This window comes from Acomys russatus, chromosome 8, assembly GCF_903995435.1.
Source record: "Acomys russatus chromosome 8, mAcoRus1.1, whole genome shotgun sequence".
In the NCBI taxonomy this organism is placed as follows: Eukaryota; Metazoa; Chordata; class Mammalia; order Rodentia; family Muridae; genus Acomys; species Acomys russatus.
The window spans coordinates 13,122,367-13,148,374 of NC_067144.1; the positions used below are offsets into that span (position 1 = coordinate 13,122,367).

At 42.7% G+C, this 26,008-nt stretch overlaps 1 protein-coding gene across 3 annotated transcripts in view; it reads right to left on the reverse strand.

The window, feature by feature from the left end:
* Fgf12 (fibroblast growth factor 12) overlaps window positions 1–26,008 on the reverse strand; it is a 540,804-nt gene that overhangs the window by 350,949 nt on the left and 163,847 nt on the right. The window contains exon 1 of one of the 3 annotated variants that reach the window (XM_051150803.1): window positions 11,030–11,245. The exons of 1 other annotated variant lie outside the window; for it this stretch is intronic. In XM_051150803.1, coding sequence (XP_051006760.1) covers window positions 11,030–11,120 — 91 coding nt within the window. In that variant the 5' untranslated portion in view covers window positions 11,121–11,245. Of the gene's footprint in view, window positions 1–10,691; window positions 10,875–11,029; window positions 11,246–26,008 lie in introns of those variants that run through there. One more of the 3 variants, XM_051150805.1, reaches the window with a different exon arrangement.

Consider the following 26,008-nt stretch of genomic DNA (forward strand, 5'->3'; position numbering starts at 1 on the left):
CAGAAATCCCATGCTTAGGCTGCATGCTGTGACCTTCGAGTTGCTGACCTTTGCCTCACGAGGTCTTGTGTTCTAGGCTATCCTTGGACTATTTACCTTTGAAAGAAGTAGGGAAGTCCCAACTTGGAACAACCTAGAGGATCAAGGAAGTTCTTACAGGGAACTACTCAGAGAACTAGAAAGTTCCACAGGGAGTGATTTAGGCTATTGTATTCTTGCCCGGGGGCTAGGGTGAGTGAGATTAGAACAGATCCTATTGACCTTGCCCTATATATGTTCCTCTGGTCGGCATTCAAGTGAATCTTGATCAGAAATTTCCTGACTTAATTATTATTTCTCGTGACTCTGTATTCTTTTTTCAACCCCCACGCCCTCTTTCAGGTGAACCCTGATTCGATTTTTCCAGTGGGCCAGGACCCGACACTAGCCAAAATTCACTGACTAGTGAGTCTTGGCTATCCTGGGCTACAGAATAAGGTCCTGCCTCAATTAATTTTTTCAAGGTGAAACAAAGAAAGGTACATAGTTTTTCTTTTCTTAATTCTACCTGGAAAAGTCCTAATGCCCTGGTTTATATCAAGTATCTACAAGAGCTGTGCTACCCTGCCAATCTCACGATGAGATTCACAAATTAAACAGCCATGGAAAGTGGTTACTGTTACTCAGTTTCCAAACTGTAGGAGATTCAAAAAATGCAACACCAATGTTTTGTTCATCACTTCTGTGGTTTCCACACTGCTTGTAAATGTAGGACTGTTAACAGCTTAGCACAGGCATTTACTGGCCCAAATCCCTGATCATAATTAATCATCCAACCTCAGCCCTTGTACAACACACCCTTTGTCTTTAGTCAATGTGCCGTGTGCAGAGTGCTAGGTAAAGAGAGAACCACTAAGGCTTTGGGAGTGCTTTCTTGTCTGTGACTGTGCTCCTCACAGCCTCGGTCCTAGGGTCAAGGTGAGTCACCGAGCTAATATGGAGAGTCCGCTCTTAGGCTTCTCCAAGTTAAGCAAATAATTAGCGCTTTAGAAAAGGATGCAGCTAGCACCAACCCCTCTCCCCTTAAAAAGGAGACTCATTTTTGTGCCGCTAAGTTTTATTTAAAGACTAGGCAATCGCATCCCAGCTGGCTTCATTGAAGCAACAACGTGGGTAATCAGTGACACCAACTGCAATGCTACCGTTTCTATAAACAGTAATAAGTGGAGGGGGTAGGATGGTACTAGAAGCTTATGTATAAACAAGAAAAATCATTTCAGCAGGGGAGATTGTCTCGGCGGATTCACAGCGCCTCTGATTGCCATCAGGGTAGACTGAGATGTCCAGTTTTTCGATGGTGTTGGAAGAGATACTCTGATAGGACATTTGCAACACTGCAATGAAAATAACATGGCACAAATACAGCGACTGTATACGCCGAGCTGAGCTGAGCAAAGCAAAAGAGTGAAACACTGTGTGAACATCTGACAGAAATCACGTCTATCACTGTCCCCCAGATGGTTCTTATAACTTTGGTACCACAGATTAGAATCCATGCCTCTGTAAGAAGCTAATGCAGTTTATCTGGCTGTGAATAAATGGACGTGTTGATGTATGGGCAGAGGAGAGAAATAATATAGATAATTAGGAAGAATATCTGACCATGGACAATGCTAAGTAGACTTGAACTGAGGTGTGGGGTCAATTGCTTTTTATAAAACTAGTACTCCTTAAAGTATTTCTATTCAAAAACATTACTCCCAAAGAGGAGTATTGAAATGTTACCCATCTCCCCTTGAATTACAGCTGTCATCTAACATTGCCCAGCACTTCCTTTTGAACTCCTAAGTGCTTTACAAACTCGGGGAGATTAATGTGACTACTGAGCCAGATGGATCATTCCTTGCTTGATGTGGTCCTTATCATTAAATCTGATAAAGCTTGCTTAAAGTCAAACAAAGGCTGCCAAGTCCTTCTCTTGGGCAGCGGTCTTGTCCGTCCTTGTATTGTGCCAGATGTTTTCCTGTACGTCTCTTCCTGCTGGGTCTCTATGAACTTCTCATACACTGTGTTCCCAAGATTGTTTGCTGAATTGAAATATCAAAACAGGAACCTGTGAAGGCAGAACATGTTTAACTTTCTATTCTTGAAAAGAGAATGGCATAAAAAAAAGGGATGTGTGTGGTTTGGAGAGAGATAATTGGTTTTCTAGGCTTCAGAAAAGGTCTGGCTTGCGCTTCTTTTTTTTTTTTTTTTTTTTTTTTTTTTTTTTTTTTTTTTTTTTTTTTTTTTTTTTTCTGTTGTTCTTCCAAAAGAGCCAGGCAGCCACAATGCAGATCCACCACCTAGATGTGAATGACATTGAGACTGATTCCTTCCTTCTTTTCTTTCCACTATACTTTGAGTGTACAAAATGACAGGGCAAGCAAGGTGTTTATTTGCACTTTCCTTTGCCTGTAAAACTGCAATAGTGACATGTGCTATAACACTGTCACTGCTTTAAGCAACACAGTGCATTCTTGCTTCTCCAGATATGATTAGGGGGCATCAGAATTTTACATTTCCAGGTAAATTTAAAAAAAAAAAAAAAAAAAAAAAAAAACCTAATCTCTACAATGAAGCCCTAAGTATAAAAAGACAATCAAGGTGCTTGGGGAGCACACGCCATTGGAGAATTAGTACAGTGATAAAAAGGAACAATGTATTGGCTGTGCTAAGAGCACCTGCTAACTTCCTGGACGATAACAAGACTTAATACTGTGGCATAATATGCTAATATTTAAATGCCATGAATAGAAGTCAACACATATGTTCTTCAAGTACTACAAAAGGTATCAGAAGGTACCCAAAATGTATGCATTTGTGATACGCAGACAGAACACCATTAAATGACTTTGTTTCTTCCCAAATGCTTTCCAACATAATAACCTATGAGAGTGAGCATCTTCTTCTTTTTTTTAAATATATTTTATTAATTTATTCATATTACATCTCAATTGTTATCCCATCCCTTGTATCCTCCCATTCCTCCCTCCCTCTCATTTTCCCCTTACTCTCCTCCCCTATGACTGTGACTGAGGGGGACTACTTCCTCCCCCTGTATATGCTCATAGGGTATCAAGTCTCTTCTTGGTAGCCTGCTATCCTTCCTCTGAGTGTCACCAAGCCTCCCCATCCAGGGGATGTGGCCAAATATGAGGCACCCGAGTTCATGTGAAAGTCAGTCCCCACTCTCTACTCAACTATGGAGAATGTCGTGTCCGTTGGCTAGATCTGGGTAGGGGTTCGATGTTTACTGCATGTATAGTCCTTGGCTGGTGCCATAGTTTGAGCAGGACCCCTGGGCCCAGATCTGCCCATCATAATGTTCTTCTTGTAGGCTTCTAGAACCCTCTGGATCCTTCTATTTCCCCATTCTCCCATACTTCCCTCACCTAAAGCCCCAAGAGGAAGTTCTCCCTCTGTCCCACTTTCCTGGTAAGTGAAGACTTTCATGGGACATATCCCTTGGGCTAGTGTGCAGATATAAGTGAGTATATACCATTTGACTCTTTCTGCTTCTGGGTTAAGTCACTCATTATGATCATTTCTAGTTCAATCCATTTGTCCACAAATTTCAGGAATTCCTTGTTTTTAATACCTGAGTAGTCTTCTAACGTGATAAACACATTTTGGTGGGCTGTAAGTTTCACGCCCTGGGCTAGAGATTAGAACATCTACTACAGAAGGTATCAGAAAGAAACTGGGCTGTTTTGACTGGAAAGAACTCTAACTATAACTCCCTAACATTACATTAAATGTTATTTATCCAATCAATCAGAACACGGCATATCAGAAACTACCCTTTAAAGGAAATTTCTAGGAAAATGGCTTTTACTTCTCGTTTCTATTAAATGTTCATCATAGGTCATGTAGTAGGCTCTATTAAGTACAGACACTCAGGAACACAAGCTAATGGTGTAATCACCACCCTGAACACACCAACAATCACCACCAGCAGCAAAAAGCTTGACACGAATTTGTGCTCTGGGCTATTAGAGCTTCCATATGCTTGTATTTCATTGGCCAATATTAATCAAATAGCCACACTAACTTCGTGGAAATGGAAGTGGTTTAAATAAGAAATATCTCCACTGGCTCTGGTATTTGAATATTTGGTTCCCAGTGGGTGGTGCTGTTTAGGAGATGTGGCCTTGAAGATGTCGCTGGGGAAGGCCTTTGAGAGTTTAAAGCCTCCTGCTTGCATTTGAAGCTGTACGATCTCTACCTCCTCCTACCTGTGCTACCACACCTGCCATGGGCCGCCACACCTCCCTGCCGTGATGGACTCTCATCCTTCAAGAGCAGTGGCTCTAAACCTTCCTAATGCTGTGACCCTTTAATGCACTTAGTTCTTCATTGCTACTCCATAACTGTAATTTTGCTACTGTTATGAATCATAATGCAAATATACAATATGAAGGATAACTGATAAGTGGCCCCTGTGAAAAGGTCATTTGACCCCCAAAGAGGTCAAGACCCACAGGTTGAGAACCACAGCTCTAGACCCATGAGCTGAAAGAAAGTCTTCTGTATACTGCTTTCTGTAAGGGTGTTCTCTCCTGACAACAGTAACTAGTATAATCTGACAACGCTCCCAGAAGGGGAACCCAAGAGCTGGGTGAAAGTCAACACTACAGCAAGTCAATAAACAATCCTGTAGTTTTAAAAGAAAATCAGAAGCCATTAGGGTTATCTTAACAACAACAAAAAAAATGTGTAAATGTCACACAAGCATATGAAAAGATGTCCAAAAGTCATGCTATTATGTAATATCAGATTAAAACAAGGGAATACAACTGTACATCTACAACATTGCCTGAAATCCAACAAACTCACAACAACAAGGAAGGATAAGGAACAGAACAGTATTCATACACTGCTGGTCAGAACGCAAGGTGCCATAGCTACTGTTGAAGACACTTTGGCATGTCCTTACAGAACCACATTTCTTTTATTACACACAGTCCAACAGTTGTGCCCAATTGGTATTTGCCCAAATGAGTTGAAATTTTATATTCACGCAAAAGCACGTACAGTGATGTTTATAGCAACTCCATTCACTATTTCTCAAACTTTACCAAAATGTCCCTCGACTGGATGAACAAATAAACAAACTGTCATACATGCAGACAATGGAATATTCCTTAGAGCTGGGGAGATGTGAGCTGGCAAGGCATGAAATGGAAGAAACCTAAATGTTTGTTACATGAAAGATGCCGTTTTAGAAAGACTACATATACGTTACCGCAACAATATTGTAGTCGAATAAATGTACAACTATGAAGACGGTTTTTAAAAACAACCATTAGCTTTTAGCAGTCAGGGGAGATGAATAGGTAGATAACAGATTTTAGGAGCACTGAAAAGCACTCTAAGATACTAGAATGGTAGGTATATGCCATTCCCAAACCTATGGAATATATAAAACCAACAGAAAAGACACAGCATCAGTAGGAATTCATGCATCGCCACAGATGTGCTACTCTGATGAGAGACGCTGATAGCACAGAGACCAGACACCTCTGTACACTCATTTCAACTTTATGATGGATCTACAACTACTCTAGAACTTTACATATGACTCCCAGCGATGCTTGCATTAGTACATAGTAGATAGTGGGCTGTCTAAAACATGTTAACCAATAATAAGCAACATCTTCTTGGCTTTTCTGACATCATCTTTGAAAATCAAATGTGAAATTAAAACCTTGGAAAGTGGAAGCCATAAGATACTATAAACAACTGAAGGTAGATTTTTTAAAATTTGGTAATATCTTATGCATGTGTGTGTGTGTGTGTGTGTGTGTGTGTGTGTGTGTGTGTGTGTCCGCGCGCGCGCGCGTGTACATGTGTTGCTAAGCAGAGAATCCAGAACATGGAAGGCAAGCACTCTACCACTGAGCTAGACTGTCAGCCCATGAGATTTATTGATAGTTTTCAAAAGATTGAATTGAATTCAAAATATCTTCCTGTTGTACTTGTGATTGACGTCTGTCACTTTTACCTTTGAAGAAAAAGCAAAAGGGTTAAAGAGCAATGTGGACATGGCAGGATGTAGTCTTTAATAGCTCTCTAATGTCGAAGCTGGAAAGAAGGCTCGATCCGCAAAAGCACTTGCTGTGCGAACATACAAATCTAAAAATCTCCAGAACCCACATAAATGCTGAATACAGCGTGAATATCTATAATCTTTTTAATATAGTTTATTAATTTATTCATATTACATCTCAATTGTTATCCCATCCCTTGTATCTTCCCATTCCTCCCTCCCTCCCATTTTCCCCTTACTCCCCTCCCCTATGACTGTGACTGAGGGGGACCTCCTCCCCCTGTACATGCTCATAGGGTATCAAGTTTCTTCTTGGTAACCTGCTATCCTTCCTCTGAGTGCCACCAGGCCTCCCCATCCAGGGGTCATGGTCAATGCTCTATGGAGAGATGGACGCTGAGACAGGAGAGTCCCTGAAAGTTCATGAGCCAACTAGCCTGCTATACACAATGGAATAACAACAAAAAGACCACATCTAAAACCAAGTGGGAGGAGAGTAAGGCTGGACATGAGGTTATCTTTCTGACCTTCAAATGCATGCCCTGGCACAGGGATACCAGCACTCACACACACACACAAGAGCATGCTTACAGACACATGGACGTATATCATAAACAATCACACACAAGACAATTATTTAATGTTTTGAATAAAGCTATCTTTCCAGGAAATAAGCTTATGAACAATAAGCATATTTCTTGTCCTTTTTTATTTAGACAAAAGAGGGGCATTTTGGGGGGGCTTGTCTGGTGCTGTGCATTTAATTGTTAATTACTGACCATCCCCAAAGATCTGGTTACACACATTCTCACGTACTACACTAAGTGATACTGTGTAATTTAGTCCCCCCCCCCCAATTACCCTTGATTGGCTAATAAAACTACTGATATATGGGCTGGGGAGAAGAGAGGTAGACAAGACTGAGGCTCCCAGGCTCTGGGTTCAGGAGAGACTGTGAGGCAGAGAGAGAAAGAAAGAGAGAGACAGAGACACAGAGAGACAGAGACAGACAGACAGAGAGAGGAAGGAAGGGAGAAAAAAGTCGCCATGGGGCAGGATGGATGATGAGCACGTTGCCATGAGGACAGAGTGATGGAAAAGAAGCATCCCAGACGGGCCGACTTATTGGCAAGTAACTTAGGATGTGTAGCTGAGAGATAATAACAAAATAGCTTAGAGGGTTGATATCTGCCTAGCCCGAGTGTTCTAGGCTTATAAAACAAACCAGAGTCTTTCTGTGTCAATTCTTTTGGGAACCAGCCAGGTTAAGGAAAAACTGCTGCTTTATTAATAAAATGCTAAACCATACAGTAAGCAAATAGCTTTTTTTTTTTTAATCATTTCATTCTCCTGTATAAAAATCAGAGCCCAGATACCCAAACTTGATGCACAGTGTCTGAGACAGCCTGTGTGCCAGGGGGAAGTTTTCATTTGGATGTCTGTACTAAACCTGGAAACAGTTGCACTGGGAGTTCTTTATCATGCTTGAGCAATGAGTTATTTTAGCGCATGGTATTTGAATTCCATGTCAAGGAAACAAGATATGATTTCTAAGCGCCAACTCTAAACATCTGATAACCCGTCAGGGTGCCAGTCTGGAAAGCCCCTCCCTTACCCCATATTACAGATGCATACATCACAACCATCAACTGTGTGAGAATTTTCTAGAATAACTCAGCGACAGCTAAATCTAACAAGCACGTGTGCACGTACCTTGCTCCTCCTATGGGGACCAACACTCACAGCATTTGCTCTATCAGAAGCCTGGGTGTTAAGGACAGGCTTTTCTCCTCTAGCAAATCAGAATGGTCCCTGCTGCATTGAGAAGCCTGTAGCCCTAAGCTCATTGGTGGGACACCATGGCTTATGCAGAGGCTTATGCAGAGGAATTGGAGCCGGCCTGAAAGCCATTGTTTTGATGGCTCTTCAGTGCCTACTTCTTCATAAAAGTTCCACTCTTTGACTCTTTGCTCCTCTCTCTCTCTCTCTCTCTCTCTCTCTCTCTCTCTCTCTCTCCTAAAAGCCTTTCACTTCCTCAGTTTAATGGAAATTTCACATTCTCTGAACAGTGCTGTTTAGAATTTTAAACGTCTATTCTGCCTTTTAATAGATTGGCTCCATATGCTTTTTAAAAAATCACTTCATTTTAATAAATGAGAAAAAGAACAAGAAGCAAGTATCAAAAGACACTGGGAATCTGGCCTTGAGCAACTGACTGGGCCATGTGCTAAGATTGCCCTTCCACGTGTTTCTGTCATCTCCATCTTTCTGAAATACAAAGGACTTATACAGTGGTACAATCACTAAACTAGACATGATATTAATGTTTAATAATAAAGAAGAAAAGCAAGAGCACTGATAACATTTAAGTGACACTGAAAAGCTTAAACCCTATGGTTAATTTGAATTTTAGGCCCATTTAGTTGACAAAAATATAAACAAAAAGTGAAATACGTAACTTCAAAGCTTGAACATGTTAATAGAATCTCTCCGTCTATCGCAGTAACTTGCACTCCATGCCACTCAGGTCTGTATTCAGTTCAACTGGCAATGAGAAAATAGCTAGAGTGGAACTTTAAGTACATATTGACACTGTTTTAAAAACATTGCTGAATTCCTTTCAGGTAATATTTTTAAAATTTACAGTGTTTTCCCAGCCTTGGTTTTTTGTTTTGTTTGTTTGTTTGTTTTTAATATAAATTCACTTCATGAAAAAAAAAAAGTCTGTTTCTTTACAGCAATTTGCATGAGAACATTGAGGATACCAATATTACTTGCAGAATTGCTGTGAGGTTATGCTAATGGCAGAAGCCACAGTAATGATACCAATTTAAAAGAGAACACACTGGCAATATCTAAACATTCCAAGCATGTTGCATGAGTTTAAACAGTCTTTAGAAAGGTACCTGGTATACAACGGTTCCTTTCCATCTTTAGCTGTTATTAAATCACTTCATTCCAACTATGATCTATGCGACATGATCACGAGCCTTAAAATTTGTACACAAATTATAAAGCCAGGCTATATTAGGTACAACACAATGATAAGCTATAAAGAGTCATACTTTTTTTTTTTTAAATTGTAATTCTAGAAACACTCTCTTGGCAAACAACTACATATTACCTCTGTTTGTAACAGACTGTGGAAGAGGTCTCATCTTCCCCATTTGGTCCTGTGACCTTTTAAAAAAAATATTTCTCCAGAGTGCTAGTCCTCAAAATAAAATATTTACCCCACTAAGTAAAACAACATGCATAAATAAGACATCACAGTTCTCACAGAATCACACATTAAAAAGCAGGTGAGGTCATTTCCACTTTTTTCCCCCCTCCAGATGAAAGACAAGAGTTTTTAAAATATAGTGACTTATGGAAACTGGCTCGTGACCGGATCTCCTGACTTATAAGTGCCATGCTCGCAGCAGCCCACGCTCCCGAGTCACACAGATCACCCTTTCTATTTGCAGCTGTTACTATTTGGGAAACTAGCTCTGCCTGTTAACTGGAAGGTTTTTTGTTTTTTGTTTTTTTAAACCTCGTTTTATCTGAGGAAGTGCCTTGTTTAACTCTATAACACACATACCTTAAAACCTCACACCTACAAGGCAAATGCCTTGGCCACAGTCTAGTCCCATTCTATTTGATGCATCTTTAGGAGTTCCCCCGGGTCATGTGCCATGCAGAAGAAGAGCTGCACTGTAAAGCTGTTTAGCTGATAATGTAGATACATCTCTCAGTATTCACACAAACACAGCAACAAAACAAAAACACATTTAGCTCGTCTTCTAAATCACAGAGAAGTAAAACACGAGATCACATGGCCAATTTCACTACAGGGCATGTTCACAAATTTCACATGGTTAAATTCTCTAGTTTCTTTCAAACTAGTTTCTCGTTTTATCTTTTGTCTAGTGAGCAATTACAAAGCCCAAGTTTGAAAAAGTATGAATGAAAGAATGTATATATATATATTTTTCCCAAATATAATTTTCTTAGCTCTAGAACAAAGTGAAAATAGGTGTCATTACCAAATGAATCAGATCACCAAAAATATCACACAAAGTTTCAAACACAAAAGCTATTATAATGTTGTTGAATTTGTTAGTTATTTGGGGCTTATAGATCAAAAATATATTCTTTACAGAGACACTCGTTTAGACATGATATGGTGCCTTTCCTGTCTCCTCACACCCCACCTCCGCTTTTGAGAAAGAAACCAAAGAGCACAGAAACTGAATTAGTGCTCGCAAGATTAATAGATTTAAAGGGACCTTTCATCTTTTAAAAGAATCAGACAATGGAAGTGAACCCCATGTAGCACCGCACCGTCTTGCCAGGCTTCTGCAGAACAGAATGGCTTATTTAGTTTTAGTTTGGTGCTTTAAAAATAAAAAGTCATTAGTGCCATAATTATTTTTCTCCATATCACAGGTTATTCAAATGATCTGATTTTCTTTCCTTGCATCAAGGGAGCATTGGCTAAATCCCAGACTACTTAGGTAGGAGCCTCCTGCTTCTTCAGCATCAAGGACAGAAATCGCTCCATCTCCAGTGAAAGGGTAACCCTTCTCTAACCATCGCCAAAAGTCCACTTTCAGACAAAGCAAGAAAAATAAGATACCTGTCTGCCAGCCACCTGTTTAAAGTCCCCTCTGCGGGCCGACTGCACCAGCAACTTCTCCGAGGAGACCCTGAACAACCGTGAGTCCCAGTCCGCCCTAGCAAGTCACAAGGAGCAGCGAGGCGCGAGGAAGTGTGGGAGCCGGTCCCTCCCGCTCCCCGAGTCCCGGACCCACGGGCTCCAGCTCGGGTGCGGGACGATAGCGCGGGTGACTTCAGGGCTACACACACTCACACACACGCGCACACGCGCACACACGCGCGCGCTCGGTAGCTGCGGGCCCTCTAGGCTCAGGGCCCCCCGCGGTGGACGGCCGGGGAGGGGGAGGTCGGGCTCACCGCTCGGGCTGTCGCTGGACCTCAGGCTCCTTCCACAGAGACACTGCAGCATATGCACTCCTTTCTTCAGAGAAAGCGCAAGAATCTTCATGGGGAGACGCGCGCGGGGTCGGCCGGCTCCCCGCCCACCTCGGCTACTCCAGTGACCCGGCGACGGCCTGCGAGGGGACCCAGGGTCCCGAGCCCATGGCACGTCCCCGAGCCGCGCAACTCCTACGCCCGGCTAGGGCTCCGCCGGGGGCGGCCCTCCCGGGGGCCCCGGGCTCGGCCACGCCTCAGCGGGCTCCGCGCGACACTTTGGGACTTTCGGGAAGGCCGCCCCACTGCAGGCGGGAGCGCGGGCGCCGTGGCGCGGAGGACGTCACCGCGGGTCGTACCTCCTTCGAGTCCAGCAACCCGGGCTCTGCTGCCTCGGGGTCCCCGCGGCGGGTGGCTTGGGGGCGTGGCACTTGGCGTGGGAATCCGGCGGAAAGGAGCGCCCGCAGGAAGAGCTGGACCCAGGAGGCCCCCGAGCGTCAGAAGCCACTCTGGGGACTGAGGGGGCGGGGGACTGGAAAGCCGGGTGTGGCATGGAGAGAGCTTCAGGTGCCAGCTATGAGAAAGCAAGCCTAGAAGGTCGCTAGGTGCTGCTGTGAGGGCCCCACGGACTCTTGGATTTCTTGGCTAGGGATGTGACCTTGGGTAAGTCTTTTGCTACCTTGGGCGCCTCTCCATAAATCTGGACCAGGAAGAGAGTGTGAAATCCTTGTTTGGCAGCTTCTGATAATTCTGTCCCTGGTCTTCCAGGCTCCTGGATATGTTTAGCATAGGAGCAGTGGGAAGAAGTGCCTGACTGGAACACAGAGTTGGAAAGGGATTAGCAGATGAGGCACCAACCCTTCACTCTGGTCAGAGTATTCGGCTACTTCTCTCTGCCTCTGTTCAGACTGCTCAGTTGTCCTAGGGGGGATCTGCCTGGTGTTAAAGGGTTCAAGTTTCTCTAGAACACCCCACTTTGAGTCCCATCTCTCACTTCCCAGAGCTTATAGATGTCCTTTTGGAAATGGGACAAGAAAACTGAAATACTGGTGTGCATGGGACAGGACGCCCACCCCACCCCACCCCCACTGCGCGCGCGCGTCTGCGCGTGCCCGCGCGCTAAATCCTTGTGCAGAGTGGAACCTTCGAGGACAGACATCTTTTGAGACCACAGATGCTGGGGACAAAGGCTGAATTCAAATTCCACTTTGCTGTGTGGTCTTCAACACATTAACTTCTTGGTCCTTTTCGGGGTTTTCATAGCTCATCCTAAGTGACAGAGTACCTCATGTACCCCTTGCTGTGACATAAGAAAGCACTGGTTCTAAGCGCTATCATGGTATCTGCCTCCTCGAGGGTTCTGGATTATTCTCGCTTTCCAGCGAATGTCAGTACGTATACCAGGCCCTCCCAATCCAGGTTGTAAGAATTGACGTGGCTCCCTGTTGGAAGTTTGTCCCTGACACTGAGCCAGACACCAGCTTGAACTCTTTCCGTTCACTGTCTCCAGGGCATCTAACACTACTTGACTTGTTTTTCCCAGCAAGGGATTAAGAGTAAATGGCTGTCATCATTCCATCCTCTCTATCTCCTCAGGGCTAACCTCCACCGGTCTCGGTCTCCCTGTGCTTCTCAAAAGTTGACGCCAGGAAGATGAAGATTCAATTTCTCTATTAACTACCCCTGTTCCTTTCAAAGATGGTAGAAGAAAGTCAGGTCCTGCCGGAGAGTGTCACTCCTGGCTCCATGCCCTGAGCTCCTTTCAGACATCAGGGTGAATTGAAGGTTCCAAGAAGATGCTCCAGTCTCCCACCAAGTCTTGTCTTAGTGTCATTGGCCAGTGACTCCAGCTGAGCCCTGTGGGCTTTTCAAGATCCTCGAAGATCCTGCTAAACCCACTCCTCTCTCGTCACTAAGAAGGTTCCCAAGCCCCCAAGGCAACAAACAGAGCCACTGTCTTCCTCTTTCCCATCTCTGCAGGAATTAGTGAGAAAATTGGCCCATCTGGGGATTCTACCCATCGAAATGCCCCAAGGAGGGAGAGACAATTAGCCAGAGGAAAACATCTAAAAATAGTCTTTGGTGCTGTAGCAGAGGACGGTGAGTTTTCCGGTAGCGCCCTCCTGCTCTGGAACCCAAAGCCCAGAGCTCCTGCTTGGCTTTGAGAGAAGTGGTGTTGGCCTATAAAGACCAAATGAGTTGATAGGATGAGATCGACCTTGGTTCTCAATGGAACTTAGGCAGGGTGAGATGGTCCATATGTGAATTCGAAAACACCTTAATATGCTTTCACGTTGGTGCCGAGCGTCTCCAGCCACCTGGCAAGGCTCTGACAAGTATTCAATGGGCTGAGACACATGGAAGGGTTTGAAGAGTCTACTTATTTTCGCAAGGTGAGGTGCCATTGTCAGCTTTTCTAGATTCTAGGTCTGGTGTGGTGGCTCTATTATTGATAACAGGAAGTGCTGAAGTGTGGATCTTCTGATTCCTTATTAAGCTCATTACTCGGCCCTCCCTCCCCCCATCCCCAGAAGACAGGCAAGGAAAGTCAACTCCATCACAGGTAATAGTCATATGGTCTGCTCTTTGTTTACAACCATCACACCCATGATTCTTAGGGGCAGGTGTACTCATCTCCAACAAAGAAGAAACTAATGGATTGCATTCACACACTGTCTTGGTACCAAACCAGCAGAAGTCTGTTTAAATCAGGAAGCACAGTATTTTTTAACATGACTTTTCTTTTACTTTAGATTATAGATGTTTCATTAGAGCAGGCCCCCAGGGGAGTCGGTTACTAGAATGTTATTATTTGGGCTGTTTTTAAAGTGTTTTCTCACCTCTATCAGGGGTTTCTTGAAGCACCTCCACATGTGATTGGCATCAGCACTCACAGTTCAGCTTCCCGAAAGTATCATGTGTGTGACTTCGTGTGTGTGTGTGTGTGTGTGTGTGTGTGTGTGTGTGTGTGTGTGTTTATATATAAAAAGAAAAATACTTTTGAGTTTTCTTTCTGTGCATCTCTAAGTCAAACTCTTTTGTGGCAATGATAATTTATTTTAAATGTAATGCACATACTTATGTATTTTTCTCTCCCTGATTAGGGCTTTTATAGTTTTTCTATGCCTTCCATTTTATAATTCTAGTGATACCTTGGACTAATGCTAACACATAGCCTAGCAATATGGTTTCACCATAAAATAACTTAGCATTGTTTTGGGGAAACAAGATCTTGCTCTAAAGACCAGGATGATGTAGAACTTGTGATCTTCCTGCCTCAGCATCTCTAGGACTAGTATTGGAAGTGTGCACAGCCTGTTCTAGTACTATTTAGTAAGGAATAAGAAGACTAGTGAACTTGTTTTAATATGTAAATAAGTAAACTTGTTTAAATTTTAAGTACCTGATTTTTACTTTTTATAAATGTTACTTAATTACACTTTATATGAATTAATAATTGTATGAGGGAGGAGTGCCATTTACAAATGATGGATAATATAAGGTATTTTGGTTCATATTAAACACAGGAATCTGCTAACCCTTGGCATCAGCTGTGCAATTAGTGTGTTTGTCTTCTTGGAACCCCATATCAGGTCTCCACATTTTTACTGAGTATATAAGTGACTATGAAGTAGATAGCAACTTTCTCCCTTCCAACAAATCAAGCAAGCAAAAGATCGAAATCAGTATGGCACCCCACAGTGTGTTTGTTTTGTCATCTGTAGAGCTGCACACCATGCCTTCGAAGTCACTTCAAACATGAGCGTGATAGGCGATTACGCCGGTTTATTCAAACGTGATGAAAACGGTGCCCAGAGGCTAGCTTACTTTATCAGTAGCATGTGAACAAATTAACTATTTTCCAAAAAGTAAATACAGGTTTACCTTCTTCCTTTTGCTGTCTATTTATTGCCTCCCTGTTTGACTTTCCTTATTAAATCCTTGAGGTTTGGAATGAATTTCAACTTATGGAAAAGTTAAGAGTGCAGGGTTTGTGTACAAGTCATTCAGCATCTGCAGACATTTACCACTTATTTAAGGACTTTGCAAACATTAAGCCCAGAACATTTACATTGGAACTCTCATGATTCTGTCAACTCCCAACTTTGACCTTCCTCTAACTGTCCCCTTTTTTCTGTTTCAGGACTCCGCTGGGACATGTGGCTCAGTCCCAAGTAGCTCCCGTCTCCTTCAGACTTGTGAGAGATCCTCAGCCTTTTCTGGTCTCTCAAACCCTTGACAGCCCATAGACTGGGGTCGAATACGTTGGGAGATAACCTCTGCAATTTCTCATTGTTAGTCTACAGTTACTCAGCTTGGAAAGACTGCCACAGAGTGACAGTGACAATACCACCTCAATCAAGCATCTCTGTTAGAGGGAGTCATGCTATCCGTCAGTGCTATTAACCTTGCCCAGGCAATTCAAGCCGTGTCTGCTAGTTTTCTATTATAAAGGTCTATTTTGAAATTTATCGCTAGCAATTATGCTACACGAATGTCCTGTTGTTCCTCCCTCACCTGCTGATGTCAGCATTTGTGGGCACATCCTGTTTGTGATAGTTGTTACTGTACTGTGTTCCTAACAGTGAGCTCAAATATCCTTTATTTCTTCTATAAACTGGCAATTATTTTGAAAACTAACCCCTCTCCCCACTTACTTTGTTATTTAGTTATTTATATACACATGGCCTCACGGCAGGCTTTTCTGAGGTTGTGGTTCCCTGTCATTGTCCTGTGGCTGAGGCCTTTTTAGCTTTCACATTGGGAGATACTCTGATTGGTCCTGTGGCCTTTGAGACCACACTTCCTTACATTTCTGTCATCATATGATGCTCCAGATATACCTTTTGTCATTATCTTCTGTTTGTCCTGCCCTAGCCCTAGAATCAACTAATTTTCCAATGATTCCTAGTTCTTCATACCGGATGTGGTACCTATGAGTCCGGATGTGAATATTGAGGGTTTTTTTTGTTGTTGTTGTTTTGTTTGGTTTGGTTTTTTGGCTGGGGCATTAACTGCTGCTAGTTTCAGTAGAGAGTTAGAAATCAGTGCTTGCTTATGTGAAAGCCAAATAACACATGCATCATTTATCTTCATATTTTTGTCTGTCAAATAGAGATAATCTTAGGTAGATACATCCAAGGTATGTCACACAGATTGAGATGAAGATGGCCAACACCCGGATCTCTGTCTAATAGCACAAGTTTCCCAGTAGTCTTTGTTCTTGCCTTGTTTGTAACTTATCTGTCTTTCATTGTTTTCTTTCTCCTATTTATTCAATCTTAGTACACACTAAGATAGCAACAGAATTGCTAGCCAATACTCTGATGAGAAACAAACTTGCTCCTGGGGTCACATTGTGTACAGGAGTTTTTGCCACTGGCTTTGCAGAACTATATTAAAATATCACTTCCCAAAGTGTCTTGGGCTAACTGTATTTGTTCCTCCTCTTCAGTGTGGGCAATATTCACTTGTAACTTAGTTAGGTTTATTGATGATTTACATTCCAGGCTTGATGGTCCAAATTATGTTATTAAAACTAATTAGTTTCATCTATGGAGTACTAGAGTACATAAAACAATGTTTGGCTGCTAAGTTAAAGCTTTATGAAAATGTATCTCCTCTGGAAAGTACCCCCACCTTCTTTCTTTTTCCTAATTGCTGTCACCCACCCTCTACCTTTTCCCACCTCTTTCCTGAATGCTCCGTATGCATACAATGCTGCTGTCTAGCTCTTCTTGTCTTTCCTTTTCATTTACACCCATAAAAATATACTGGCTTTTGTGGTAGCAGACACTGTGAGGCAGGCTGAAGATTTGTTGAAGGTGTGGTAAGTCTGGTATACATCCATGCATATTGGTTGAACACAGGTTAAAAATCATGAGCGGCGGTCCTAGAAACCTACAAGAAGAACATCATGATGAGCAGATCTGGACCCAGGGGGGTCTGCTCAAACTACTGCACCAACCAAGGACAACACACACTGTAAATATTGAACCCATACTCAGATCTGGCCAAGGGACAGCACAGTACCCACAGTTGTGTGTAGAGCAAGGACTGACTCTGACATGAACTCCAGCGCCCTATATTTGACCACTTCCTCTTGGTGGGGAGGCCTGGTGGCATTCAGAGAAAGGATAGGAAGGCTACCAAGATGAGACTTGATAGGTTGTGACCTTATGGTGGGGGAGGAGGTCCCCTTATGTCACAAACCTAGGGGAGGGGAATAGGGTGTAAAAGGGAGGGAGGGAGGAATGGGAGGAGACAAACAAGGGAATAACAATTTAGATGTAATCTGAATAAATTAATAAAAAGAAAAAAGAGAAAAAATCATGAGCATCACTCCAAGCAACAGGAAAGAGCTTCCTGTATGGAATCTCAAGGCCCCTTCTCTACTGTCCATCCCTCCCTCTCCTCTTTCTTTCCTCCCACAAGCATACAATCAGCTCAGTGAGGGATCTACATGTACTGTCTCTATATGAGCAATTGCTGTGCTTGCCTTAACTTGTTGAATGCTGCCTTTTGCCAATACAGTCCCACCTAAGATATTTTTTTTTTGTTAAATCACCATAAACTAGGCCATTCCAGATATAAGTGACATATTTTATCCTAAAGACACTAAAAGTTATTGGCCCCCAACCCGTTTGTTTCATTAAACTGTTTTCCCTTTGGAAACAATTTTCACCTTGATTTTCTTTTTGCTTTTCTATTAGGATCAGTGTTCACTCCAACTGCCCTGCATGGATCACTGTTTTCTCTTTCTTTCTTTCTTTCTTTCTTTCTTTTGGTTTTTTGAGACAGGATTTCTCTGTGTAGTCTTGGCTGTCCTGGACTCACTTTGTAGACCAGGCTGGCCTCGAACTCACAGCGATCTGCCTGCCTCCGCCTCCCGAGTGCTGGGATTAAAGGCATGCGCCACCATGCCCAGCTGCATCACTGTTTTCTAAGGCTTCACCCTGGAATCTTTTACTCTCATGATTTTGTTTTGTCGGCACAGAAGCGTAATCCCTTTAATAGACTCCTTTAGGCAGTTTCGTGATCATGTTGGTACATGTTTGCAAGAGTTATTCCATTGGCCTAAAATACTCTGCCTTGCTTTTTAGAGTGAATGCATATATGGGCTTTAAAACTTCCCCAGAATCCTCCCCTACATCTAGGTTACATGCCCCTCTTTGAAGAATCACCCCTCCCCCGTACTCCTCAGTACACAACTGTCTCTCAATAACCTCTGATATGTCTTATTGACTGTAGGAGTATTTCATCACCAAGGAGCTAAAGTACTAGTTGGATGTCGATGTAAATAATCCTTCAATCCTGATGTACAGTTACAGCTCTGATAGATAAAGAAAAAGAGAAACACCTGGTTCTGAAGAACCTAAAGAGAGGCGAGGGTGCTAGGTTGGCTTGAGAGCCTGGGGAAAGTTGAGACTCATCACAGCTGACATCACATGCTTCACTGGGTACAATCTTAGAAACATTTCCTGATCTCAAATGAACACACATGCTTGAATGCACGGATAAGCCCAGTCACATACATTTTTCTTTCTTTCTCGAAAAATCTGAGGTTGCCTCTTCTACCAACAGTCTCCTTCTGCACACAGGGAGCTTCTCAGAGCACACTGAAGAGTCAATAAAGACTTTCTGAAGGAAATGTAAGCCTCACCTTGAGCTGCAGGACAGCTATCCAGTTGGCTTTCTTTCAAGGTTGACTTAAGCATATGCCTCTTAGGACGATAAGGTCTTGTGTGTGTGTGTGTGTGTGTGTGTGTGTGTGTGTGTGTGTGTGTACATCTATAGGCATATATATGCAGAGTTATTGAAGAAGATAATCAATAATGACCTCTGGATCCTATACACACCGAACATACACGTGTACACCCTAACTGATACACAGAAGACACACACTCCCACAAGTACACATACAAATGTGAAAATACATCCTTCACCAAATTTGTGACAAGCTTACATTCCTGTTATACACAAAAGCAACATATGTCATGTCTTCTTTCCTGGAAATCAATGGCATGACACACCTACCAGATGGCTCTAAGTGTAATGATCAAAATAAGGGAAGTCTTCAAAGGAGCAGAGAAAAGCTCACGCCTGGCAAAGAGCAGTCCCTTTTAAGCCTTTAAATTGACTCATCCAACACCAACAGTCAGGCATGGTGAAATGTCTACACTATGGATCTGAAAGGTCAATACTTCCAGACACTGTAGCTGCTCCCTTATGGCTTAACAGATTAATTATCATAGAAAGAAAATTTGGAGAGCTAGAAAGATCCGGTTTCTCTAGTATTATGCACGTTGGTACCGCAAAATCAGGTGGCACAGAGATGACTAGGATAATGTGTCTAGGGGCAGCATGAAGGAGCCATCTTCAGCATCTTTGGTCTGTGTAAACAGTTCATTTGGATGTGTACACTATTTTCATTTGAACCATTTCTGCTTCTTGCTAGAGCCATGCTTTCATACTGGACCTCGAATGACTCCTCAACTCTGACACTTAAACACCAGGCTTCAGTCTTGTCCTGTTTCACTTCCTGCCGTGCAAGCAGTGGGTATCAATGAAAACTTAACAGAATTGCTAACAATGTCAGTCAGGACAGAATGTCTCACAATAATGCCTGTCGGGATAGTAGACGCTCAATACACACCAGTAGGATTTGAGAGTATGTGGTAAAATGTCCTAACTTCCCCGAGCTTTGATATACTCATTTACAAAATGAAGCTAGGAGCTTGGTATGAAGGTTGTTATGGAGGGGTGGGGATTGTAATCTATGCCTAATGGTTCACTAGGGTAATCCCAGGAGGCAGGGGCAGGAGGACCACCATGAGTTTCATCTCAGTGTGATCAGCATAGTAAGTTTTCAGGCAGTGTAGATAACAGAGTGACACACCCTGCCTCAAAACGAAAGGAGAGGCAGAGTGAAGTCTCCTCTCTCTGTTTTTCTAAGATCTGCCTAACAATGATTAGTCTATTTTTAAAACAGATTTTTGTTTTGGTTTGGTTTGGTTTTTTTGTTTTTCGAGAGAAGGTTTCTCTGTGTAGCCTTGACCATCCTGGACTCACTTTGTAGACCAGGCTGGCCTCGAACTCACAGCGATCCGCCTGCCTCTGCCTCCCGAGTGCTGGGATTAAAGGCGTGCGCCACCACGCCCGGCTTTTAAAACAGATTTTTAAAAGTCAGAACTTGATATGACCTGGGAATTCTCATGCTTCAACTTTTAATGGATTTCCCCCATTTTTCTACACTGGGCCTGGCTCTACCACTCACACCCACAGCTGGGGACCAGAAGCCTTTTCTGCCTGGGGAGGTCACCTGAGCCCATAATGGCTGATTTGAAGAGTGTGCTTTGGTTTCTTAGCTTTCAACTTAGCCTTTTCACCTGGCCAAGCTAAGCCTGCTTCCTGGCTTAGCTTGTACCAAGATGACTTTGTTGCCATTTCATTAATCTTAATAGTCTTCATTTTATTATTCTTATTTTATTAATTTTAATAGTCTTAATGTTTTATCAATCTTAATGGTCTTAATATTAATAATATGATAATATTAATATTAATCAAAGCCACGGTGTGGAAAGTGAGTAAACAGCCTTGCACTAGGATTTCAGGTGTGCACTGACGAGATACTGAGATACTGAGAAAGTACATGAAAGCACAGCCGTGAGTCTTTCTCGGAGACTACTTGGTGGTTGTTGTTGGCTGAATGCTTCTGAGCTCTCCTATTCAGAACACATGCTCTGGGTTGGACCTCAGGCCTTGACATGATAAGCCTTTGCCAGTCCGGACACTTTTCCAGCCCTCAGTTTTTATTTATATAAAATGTGAGCAAAAGTACACCACGGTGTATTCAGCTGGGCGCCTGTACATAAAACGGCAAGCGTGATGCCTAGAGAATGACTGAGAAACTTGGCGGCTGTTCTCATCACTAATTCTTTACACGCATGTCTGTACCATCAAGTTAACAGCACCATCGGGTTGGTAGAGCGCTTGCCTAGTTTGGAAAGTCCTAGATTTAGTTCCCAAGTACTGAAGGAAAAAAAAAAAGTCAAACAACATTCAGATGTTAACTCTGACCCATCAAACCCATCCAATAATACTCCCTTCACAGCCCACTGTCTCATCCTTGGTCTCTCGTGAGAACCAGGAAATGTTGATAAACATGTAATTGCCACTCAAAGATTCTGAACCCAAATATAGAGGTTTCCAGAAAACCACATACTAGGAAATTGGGTGGACTTTCTCAGTCCCTAAGGAGACATTTAAGGATTGGACCTTCTAGGAACCAGATTCAAGAATATCACTGAGGTGGCAACGAAATGCTTGGAAAATATACCAGTGTGTAGTTTAATTATAGGTGCCTGTCTCCACTACCCACCTTCCAAGCACTGTCTTTAAGCTTTAAAATGACATCTACTTCCATTCCTGACAACCAATATCAATTATTATGCACGTGGAGAAAGTGAAAATCCCATACACTGTTGCAGACGACCTAACAGAGGAACACTAGCATGTGCCCAGTGGGCTGCTTGTTTCCAAAGCCAGTGTTCACAGACTTAGAGCGAACACATGCCGCACACAAAGTCAACACTAGCACCGCTCAGCTAAACGCCTTTCACGTCATCAAAATGAAACTGTCTCAGTCTTGCCTTCAGCTGCCAGTAGTAAAAGAACGTGAACCAAAACTGAATTGAATGACGGTTCCTTTTTTTTTTTTTTTTTTGGCCTGGCCCTTTTTCCTTTCAAGAATCTAGTTCTTCGTTTTCAAAGAGAAGTCATTTGGGGACACCAGAGTCTGCCTGTATTTATGTGGTATGACTCTCGGCAAGCTGCAAATGCAGGCTGAAACTGCTTTCTCTCACCCTGCTTCTCCCACACACCTTCTCCAGGAAAGAAATGATACATGCAAATATCTACTTTCAAAAGCATGAACATCTGACGTCATTATCATCCTCAAAGCAAAGTAACTCAGTCTCCATAACTGTTTGGAGAAAGAATTTTATGCTCAGAAATACAAACCAATTTAAATATGTATATAATTTCATTGGCTTTTCCAAAACCTATACATACAAGTAACACTAAATGGAGTGAGTGGTCATGTTTATTGATTTAGGTGTGTGTGTGTGTGTGTGTGTGTGTGTGTGTGTGTGTTACCATGAATTTGAGAGCAAACAATGGGATTACGTGGGAGGAATTGGAGAAAGAGAGAGCAAGGGGAGAAAATAATAACTATATTTTACTTTAAAATAAAAATTATTTTGTAAAGTCTATAATAATTTTTCAGAGCAGTGGTTCTCAGCATTCCTAAGGCTGAGGCCCTTTAATACGGTCCCTCCTGTTGTGGTGACTCACCACCTATAAGATTATTTTTGTTGCTACTTCATAGCTGTAATTTTGCTCTCGTTATGAATCATAATGTAAGTACCTGATATGCAATACAGGTGATACGTGATCCTGTGAAAAGGCTGTCTGACCCCCAAAGGGGTTGTGACCCACAGGTTAAGAACTACTGCTTTAGGGACTGAGGTCAAATTTCTAACATTTAAAACTTGGCTTTCAAAGCACACCACCATGTATATATGCCCAGATCTCTGGCTATAACTTGAATAGCATGCTTTTGCTACTAAATATTTCAACTCCATGGGGCCTTACTTCAACTGGCTGGGAAAATATTGCTTTCTAACTTGGATTGTTGTTTGTAAAAAGTAATATGATTAGTGCATAAAAGTTAGAAAGTCTCCATATTTAGAACTGTACCCATAAACAGACGCATTAATATTTCTGCAGTAAAAATGCTTACATGATCTGGTGAGATGAATCAAACCTATCAGTGTGTGTTTTGTTGTAAATCTAAGTGGGAGAGATGACTGTCATGGCTTCTTGGATTCAGAAATTGCTGGTAAGTACTGTAACTCTCTGCTTACCTTATCTGGACTTGGAACTTTGGACTTTGGGGCATTTGTTTAAGTTCTTTCCCAGCCAAGAATATGGCTAAGGACCCTCCCTCTACATCAATTCCCAGTTCACTGAATTGTGTCATGGGCCAGCTCAAATGTCAGCTTTTTATTTGTTCAAAGTTTCATGTCAAAAACATAGTATCTTTCCTCTGTCGCCTTCAATATCTCTCTCTCTCTCTCTCTCTCTCTCTCTCTCTCTCTCTCTCTCTCTCTCTCTTTCTCTCTGTCATGATTAGAAACTCCAGAAGACATCTGTTGTGTCCACTTAGCCTTCGCACCTGTGGCTCCTGGGCTTCCGTTTTCCTCAACAGAGTCAATGAGTGGGATGCTGCAAGCCAGCTCCAGGAAAGCAGAGGTTGCCTAATGGCCATAGAACTTGTCCACAGATCCAGTATTCTGTCGGCACTGTCTAAACACGGACAGGCTTAGGGCTTTTCAAGACTACAATTATTTTTTTAAAAAAATCCATCTTTGCCGCTCAAGTACTGTCTAAGGATTCTAAGGAGGAATTCAGCAACATCCTTTACTAGACTCTTCCTTCCATCTCAACACTGGGTAGTCTGGGGCGGGGGGGGGGGGGGGGGGGGGGGGAGGAAGAAACCGGTTTCTGGTTAGCGTCATTCTCAAGAGCCGTGAGTTCAAACATAACCTTCTCGTACTACACAACCGTTCTTCTAGTTCATCGATTGCGCTCTGTATCGTTTCCAGAAGCATGAGTTAAGTTATTTCCGAATTGTAATCAGAACTGTACACTTCTAGTTCATCGTCATCTTGGCAGTGCCGCGGAGCATGTGAAACTAGAACTCGTGTATCAAGCAACTTATCCACTGAGTGCCCAAAGCACATGTACAAGCCTTCCAGAAGACTTAGAAAAAGAACAAAAGATGTACATCCAATCCGTCCCCACAAATGAAACTGTGCACAGGCCTTTATGTATCTTGCCTCTAGAACTATGTTAATTCTTTGCATGATTCTGTTTTCCTTTACTACACATTACTCTACACAGTTAATGCCACCACACTTGACAGGTTAAACAGGAGCTGATAGACTGAAGTCTACAGACCCAAGTCCCCCACTGCCTAGAGTTAGTTTCCTGGGGACAACCCCATGGCCCTCATTTGCCTGCACCTGTGACAGTTTTGGACTGCAGATGCTTTCGTTGAATAACACAAGCTCTCCAGTCTATATAAAGCCCAAGATGCTCAGGATCTGACCTTCCACAAGGCCATTTACTGATTACTGACCTAGAGGCAGAAACCAAAGGCAATAGATCAAGACAGAAAAGAAGCAGGGGAAACAAACTAAGAAGAACCAATGAAAAAAACTATCATAACCTCAAAAGTCACAATAATGGTGCCATTGGGCAGGGAACAAATACTAGCAAGCACCTTAGCCAGACACTACTAGGGACTATGGATTTCCATAGTACAATGTAACTATTAACACTGATCCTGAGAAATCCACTGAAGGTAAAAAAGCCTCACAGTCTTGTAAAGCCGAGTTCATGCTGCATTATAGAGGGTTTGTATGAAGGGTTTTGCTTTTGTTGTTTTTAAATGTTTATGAGATGCTTTATGCTGAAAGCACTAGGTTTTATATCTAGAGATTTTACTCATATACATTGCATTTTTTCCTGAAAACTGTATTACAAATTTAAATTAAAGTTCCCCAGGCCTGGGGGGGTGGCACTGGGTCAAGCACTTGCTGCACAGGCATCAGATCCGAATTCACATCCCTAGTGCCTAGGTAAGAGCTGAGTATACAGTATGTTCCTATAACCCTGAGGCAGGGAAGTCAGAGAGTGACAAATGACAGTACCCAGGGGCTCACTGGCCAGCCAAGTTATCTGAAATGACAAGTTACAGGCCCACTAAGAGACCCTGTGCCCCAAAAATAAGTTAGCATGACATCCCTGGTGTCCACATGCATAAGCAGAACCCACAGCCTACACATGTGTATACATATGGATGTCATGCGCACATGCACACACACACATGATAATGACAATAATAAATGTAAAAAGTTCTCTAAAAATATTATAAGAAACATGTGAAGCTTTATAGTACAGGACTTTAGAGAGCTGGTTATAGACCCAAACTTAGAGCACTCACACTTCTGCGAATCACTTGCTAATGTGTGCCTCCAGCACGGAACCAGGAAAACATTAATAGGCCACTAATCCCTTTCAGTTGAGAGATCAGTTTATCTACATAAGAACATAAGATCTGTTTCAACGTGGTGACTGCAGCTACCTTATCCAAACTTTGATTTTGGGGGGGGGAACGGGGGGGTGTTGATACAGGGTTTCTCTGTGTAGCCCTGGCTGTCCTGCATTCACTTTGTAGACCAGACTGGTCTTGAACTCACAGAGATCCAACTGCCTCTGTCTCCTGAGTGCTGGGATTAAAGGTGTGCACCACCTTGCCCAGCTAACTTCCATGTTATTATTTCTGAAGAGGATTAGAGGGAAAGACACAGACATATAAGGAAATTACATAGGAAGGCTTGAAACTCCGTGAACAGAAACAGTCTCACTGGTAAACTGAGCCATGCCCAAGAGGGCCTTACCCTGCTTGCCTGGTGATTAAGACATTGTCTATAAGCAGCAGTCTCCAGTGTTGAATTATCCAGGATGCCTGTTCCAAATGGAGTTGCCCAAGAAATCAAGTCACAGGGAATCCTCCACGATGTGAGTACTAGCCTAGCCTCGCCTAGCCCTTGCTCTCAGGTCCTTATACCTGACCTTGTACAAATTCAATTACTAGGACAAGTGTAGCGCATTGGCTTCTACAGCACTGGCTTCCACGAGGTGCTTCTTCTGTGTGTCTGTGAAAATGGACAGTGAGCATCGTAAAGAACAGCCTTTAACTGTGATGTCTGTAGTAATGAGTTCTAACCTCTGAGGTGGGGAGGGACTTTCCTCCACAGCCGTTGACCTTTCTCAATCTCATAGAAAACCCTTCACAGGCAGCACCTGATCTGGGCATTCTGTCTCAACAGT